General features: G+C 30.0%; 1 protein-coding gene across 1 annotated transcript; it reads left to right on the top strand.

Annotated features, from left to right (window-relative positions):
* Nucleotides 1-2,937: 2,937 nt before the first annotated feature.
* On the top strand, nt 2,938-6,628 carry LOC123271470. The gene is made up of 4 exons (XM_044737820.1): nt 2,938-3,093; nt 4,876-5,034; nt 5,351-5,604; nt 5,739-6,628. The coding sequence occupies exons 1-4, from the start codon at nt 3,072-3,074 to the stop codon at nt 6,507-6,509; spliced, it is 1,206 nt and encodes a 401-aa protein (XP_044593755.1). The 5' UTR covers nt 2,938-3,071; the 3' UTR covers nt 6,510-6,628.

The following is a 6,628-nucleotide window of genomic DNA, read 5'->3' on the forward strand; positions in this document are numbered from 1 at the left end:
AACGTACTTGACTTACCGTGAGCTCAAAAGTATTTTGACACACATTTGACTTGAAAAACTCTCGCAGATTACTTGTTCCTTAGTTTTTATTATTACATATATTTACTTGTTGTGGTTACTTCAATATGCCTAAGTGCAAGGAATATTCTAGTGATTTTAAAAAAGCCGTTATTAATGCATTAAAACAAGGAATGAAACAAACAGAAGTTGCTCGTTTGTTTAAAGTGTCTCGACAGTTAGTTAGCTTATGGAATAAAGTCTATAACAAACGAAAAACTGTCGAAAGTAAGCCTCGAACAGGCCGCCCAAGAAAAACTTCTTCTTACATCGATCATATTATAAAAAAGTTATCAGCAAATGATATACGGATGTCCGCTGTAATGATAAAATGAATTAAAAAGAGAAATATAACGTAGATATTCATATTTCTACTGTTAAACGACGCCCTAAAGGTCCTAGGGTTACATGGCCGAAGACCGGCTAAAAAACCTTTAATATCGAAAAAAAACAGGAAGTATCGTCTTGAGTTCGCGAAACGGCATATATCGTGGTCAAGTTTAGAGTGGTCTAAAGTTTTATGGAGTGACGAAGGTAAATTTAATTTAATCTCATCTGATGGTATCAAGTACATTCGGCGTCCCGTAAACAAAAAGTCCGCTTATCGGTATCAAATACCCACAGTTAAACATAGAGGTGGTAGTGTGATGGTTTGGGGATGTTTTTCACGGTCTGGAGTTGGACCATTAGTTCGAATAGAAGGAAAAATGGATCGGTTCATGTATGCAAATATATTAAAGTCTCAGATGTTACCATATGCTAAACATCACATGCCAGCTAAGTGGTATTTTCAATAAGACAATGATCCCAAACACAGATCAAAAGCATATTAGTGACTTATTAAATCGTGAAAAAGTTCAAGTTCTTGAGTGGCCAAGTCAAAGTCCCGACTTGAATCCGATAGAAAATCTCTGGGAAGAATTGAAACGTAGTGTAAAACCCAAAATTATTCAAACAAAAACGCTTTGTTTGCAACTCTAAAAATGAGTGGGATCAAATTCCAATTAGTCGATTACAAAAATTAATCGACTCAATGCCGGAGCGATGCAAGGCTGTCATAAAGGCCAAGGGATATGCTACTAAATACTAATATATTTATTGCTGTAAATTATAATTATGCGTTAAATTAGTTTTTTTTTCAAAAATGTCAAAATACTTTTGAGCCACCATTTTCCTAATATTTTAAAAATTAAACTTTCTTTTATTACGAATAAGAACCTCTTTGACACTATTCTGTAGTTTATTCAAAAGGTGTTAAAAAAATAAACAAATGATTATTGTGTTTCATATTTATTTTTAATTAAACCATTAAATATATTTGTCAAAATACTTTTGAGCGCTACTGTAGTTAAAAAATTAATTTCTTTAATACCGAGAAACGATTTATTGAGTAGTAATAAATAATTCGTTAATTACTACTAAATATTAATTTGGTAGAAATAATGGGCTGTAATAAATGATTTAGTAACTATTATTAAATCTTATTAAATAGTAATAAATCCTTTTATCAATGCGCATTGATCGATTCTTCAACTCACAAAAATTATTCTGCCATAATCATCAACCTTTTTCATATTTTGCATTAACTGTCAAAGACTTGACTCATAATTTAGCAGAAATTAAATAATAAAATCGATTTTCAAGGCTCAGCTAATTCTTATTCCCCTTGATGTCTTTCGGAGTTAACGGTTTTAACGGATAAAAGACGATCGCTCCCTTATTCTATAAAAGACAGAGCACTGGCTAATGGTATTCGTCTTTAAGCTCGCGGAGGAAGGAGACGGGTACAAAGAAGAGGATGATAAAAGAGGTGAGTGCAGAAGATGGTAGAGGTGAACCAAGAAATTGAGAATAGCATACGTAAAATGAATTGCCCATTATTTTAACGAATATTTTACCTTTTTTTTTCTATCTAGAGTAATCTGCTGGCGCTGCCTATTGCCTTTATATTTTTTATGCTCTTTTTCAATTTAACCACCCTGATAAGTTCGAGAACGAAAGACGCCTCTGTTAAGTCATCAACTCCCCAGATTCACATAAAATTTGTATTACCATACAAGAGTAAGAGTTACTAGGTGAGTAGATATATATTTAAGTCTATCACCCGGGAAGAATTAATTATTTTCAGGGGAATTTAAAACTTAAAAAAAAAAATTAAAAATTACTTTTTTCATAAAAAAATTTTTTATAATTTTTTTTACTGTAATAATTAAAAAAATTTTTTTTCTGATTAATTTTTTTTTATTCACTAGAAAAAATTTTTTTTTTGTTTTAATTTTAAACAATTTTATTTTTTAGCTGAAAAAAAAAAATTTTTTTTTCAGAATAATTTTTTTTTGTTGAAAAAAAAGTTTTTTTTTTAAATAATCTTAAAAAAAAAAAAAATAAACTTTTTAAAAAAAAAATAATATAAAATTTTAAAAAATAAAAAAAAAATTTAATGAATGAAATCTTATTTTTTTTTTTTTTAATTTAACTTGAAAAAACATTTAATTATTTCAAGGTCAGTAAACATATAATTAGAAAAGAATAATAAGATAAATAATCAACACTGATAAGCATTACGCCAGCGTATTCTTATCAAGCTTTATAAGAAAAAATGGATAAAAATAAACAGCTTCAATTGTTGTAATGACAGAAGCGATTGAGCATAAACTTAATAAAGCAATTATTAAAACTTACGTGGATAAAGAAAAAAAATATTATGTAACTGATAAACTAATTGTTTCCGCGTTTATGCTGATTATTAATAAATAGGGATCACGGAAACATCCACGATAATTGATAGTTTGAAATGAATTGAGCCTTGTGTGATGTCTGTACGTATATAGAGGGAAAGAGAGAGGGATAGAGACATTGCAGAAATAAGTATGACAATATATTGCACTTTTAAAGTGAGAAGCAAGTGCATTGATTATCATCGTATCCTTGAATGGCCAACACTTTAATAAGGCAATCGCATAGTTTATCGGAATAGTTCCTCGTTGGCCTAGGCCTAGTGCACTACTGTTCAAATGGAGCGCAGAAATGTGTCAGGTACTATCATTGTTTGAAAGAAAAAAAAATTTTTTTTTGTCATGATTTTAATGGAAATTTTTGGAGTTTATGAGGATTTTGGTTCGATTTGGAAAAATTTTGAACTTTGAAACTGAAGTGATTTTGTTTTTTGAGCATTTTTTTAGGAAAATTTAAGAATAGTGTGACTATAAAAGATTTTTTTTTATTTTTGAGATGGAAAAATTTTTTTTTTTAATGGCATAATTTTGAATTTCTGTTCAGTTTTAAATGCTAAAGTGTTCGAAAACATGTGCGATTTTTGGGCGAAATTTACAATATTTTTTTTTTATTTTATAATGCTTATTTTAAAACAAGAAGCTCATTTTGACCATCAACAGCCGATTTTAATCGAATTCAAATGATGGAAATTTTTTCTTCTGTCTTAAATTTTCATTATTCATCGTATCCAATGACGCGAGCCTTTTCAGGACTTGTTAAGTTTTTTTCTAACGCTGAAAAAAATTATGAATGAAAACAAAATTTTTCTCTATTTTTACGACTAAAATCTGATCAAACATCGTCCAGTTAATTTTTCTTTAATTACGTAAAAATAATTGTAAATAAAAACATAAAATACAACCAGTTTTTGAATCAATTGTTTTTAATTTAATAGTTAAAAAAAAATTAACTTAGTCATGATCGAAAAAATTTTAGTTTACGTCGAAAAAGTGTTATATAGTTCCGAAAAAATTATTTTCTTCGAATGACTAATAATTTTGTAAGCGAAATTAAAAAAAAATTTTACAGAAGAAAAAGTAAAGTTTTGAATTATAAATTTAATAACAATTTTTGATGAAAACTTTTCAAATGATTTTGTTAGAACTACAGATTAATTTTAAAACATTATTTGAAATAAAGAATTAAAAAATATAAAAAAAATTTCACTTTATTTAATTATTAAAAAATTTTTAAAGTTAAGAATAGTAATTTTTAAAATTAAGAACAAAGATCCTTCAATAAAGATTTTTTTTGTCTTCCTGTAAATGTTTTCAAGTCAATAATATTGTACTTGACTCACGATAGTATTTTTCTATATACAATTAAATACTAATGACCAATCCGTAATAATGTACACCTGATTAACAAGAATAATTACTGAAATTTTTTTAACACTAGCAGATGAATTTTTTTCGATATGAATAAGCGATGAAAAAGTTTCCATGATCATCACTCGCAACTAATTAAATACAGTAGTAAATTACAATTAATAATAATTGTAAGGCATGATAGAGATTGCGAGATCCAATAAATTGATGTCATTACCGGAAGATCAAGGTTGGGAAAAATTACCGCTTTGAGAAGCATTCGTGCAAGGACGGCGACAACTTATATCATTGAAGTAGCATTTACTCACCTATTTCCCGTATCTGACACGTTCTAATCTGTGATTACAGAGAGCAATCATTTTTTTTTTAACAAAACTTGCAATAGACAAGGTTAAATAAATAACCGTCTATCTTATTGACTTTACTCACTACATATAAGTACTTTATTTGACAGAATCAAAAGAGCGTAAAAAAATTTTTTTTTCAAACTATGGAAGTAAAAAAATAAAAATTTGGTTGAAAAACGCAAGAAAAATTTTTTTTTTTCAACACACCTTTTTGGCTTTAAGAAAAAAAATATTGTATACTTTTTTTCTAATTTTTAAGATTTTTTAAAGATTAGTTACTCAATATGTTCAAATATATTTTTTTCCATCAGAGTTATCAGTAGCAATTAGCAAGATTGATGTTACTTTTATTTGATATCTTGTTTTAGAAGCCAAAGAGTTTTTCCAAACTATTTTAAGGAAATATGAAAACGACCCGAAGTTGGAGGTAACAAGTTGCACTGATGAAGCTGGAAGCAACCTTGGAGACAATTATATGTCAGTTGTCATCCGTACGACAATCAATGGAAAATCTGGAAATGGAAAAAGTTTGTATTTCATGCAAAAATTGATAATTTAATGACTTTAATGTGTCTGATACTTTGCCAATTACTTATTGACGGAAAAAAGCAATTAAATAATTGATTTTATCATAGTAAAAACAAACTCCCCGTGAAAGAAAGTGAAGTTGACTACTAAAATTAAAAACTAAAAAAATATTTAAAAAATCTAGAAATGCACGTGTTATAACGCTCATTTATTTTTTTTAAGAAAAAAAAATAAACTGTGTAATCAATTTTTAAAATTATGTATGCGTCATATCCGTTAGCAGTTTAAAATAAATTATGTATATTTATTTTGCAGGTTACAACAAGACAGTAGTAACAAAACACTGTCCCCACTGGCGCCCAACGGCAAAATTGGTCCGCAATGCTGAAGTGTTTCAAAACGAGGCTCATGTTTATCAAAATATACTTCCACACTTTAAGAATGTAGCGCCGCCGTGCATTTACGCTAGCCCTGATGAGATTGTTATGGATGACCTTCGACTAGAAGGTTATGTTGTGCAACCGAGAAGCAATCTTCTTGATATGGAACACTGTACAGCAGTTGTTCAGGTAACAAACAAAAACATTTAAATTAAAATCCACTACACTCATAGAAAAAAGCATAGTTAGCTAAATTATAACGTCACCAGCATAAAAATATAGTTTTTTACCGACCTCATATACAAACATCAAATTTTTTCCAGAAATTTGCATTCCTCCATGCATCATCTCTGGCCTTGAAACTCAGCAACCCTTCACTCTTCACGGAACTAATGGCACCTCTGCAGGAAATACTATTCCCGCAAGATGAGACACCTTCACTCGGACAATCAATCGAGATGAGCATCGACCTAGCAGTAAAGCATCTAAAATCCCTCGAACAAACTTCCGAGTTGGTCAAAGCCATTGAATTCTTGGATTCCCAAAGACCAGCTGTTTTAGAAACAATGAAAGCTCTTACAAAGCCTGCACAAGACAAATACAATCTTATGAGCCATGGAGATTGCTGGAACAACAATATATTATTCAAGCACGACGCCAGTGGGCGTGTATGTGACGTCAAGCTGATTGACTTCCAGATTGTCCGACATGTGTCTCCCGCGATTGACTTCCACTATTTTGTTTATTCGAGTGCTCAGTCACCGATCATTGAGAATCAATACGACGAGCTGGTCCAGATTTATCACCGACATTTCAACAAAATTTTAAGAGAATTACGTGTCAAGGATGCTGATATCCAAGTGCTGTCGTTGGACTGGTTCAAGAACCAGCTCAAACATCATGCGCCGTACGGATTGTTTACCAGCGCCTGGTTAGTTAATGCGGTTCTTGCCAAAGATGAGGATCTCATCAACATGGATGACCTTGATATGGAGTTCTTCAAAAATCAACAGAAAGATATGGTTCCGATCAGAGCCGACAAAGCGCACAGGATCAAGTGCATTGTTTTACATTACATGCGAACTTATTTGTAAATATTTAGAGTGGAGAAAATTTTACCGGTGAAAAGTATTTTTTATAGATTTTTAATTGTTGAATTTGTATTTTGCAATTTGTAAATATGAGAAAATAAAATGGTTGTTTTATCTGAAAA

Source organism: Cotesia glomerata, linkage group LG9 (genome assembly GCF_020080835.1).
Source record: "Cotesia glomerata isolate CgM1 linkage group LG9, MPM_Cglom_v2.3, whole genome shotgun sequence".
Lineage (NCBI taxonomy): Eukaryota > Metazoa > Arthropoda > Insecta > Hymenoptera > Braconidae > Cotesia > Cotesia glomerata.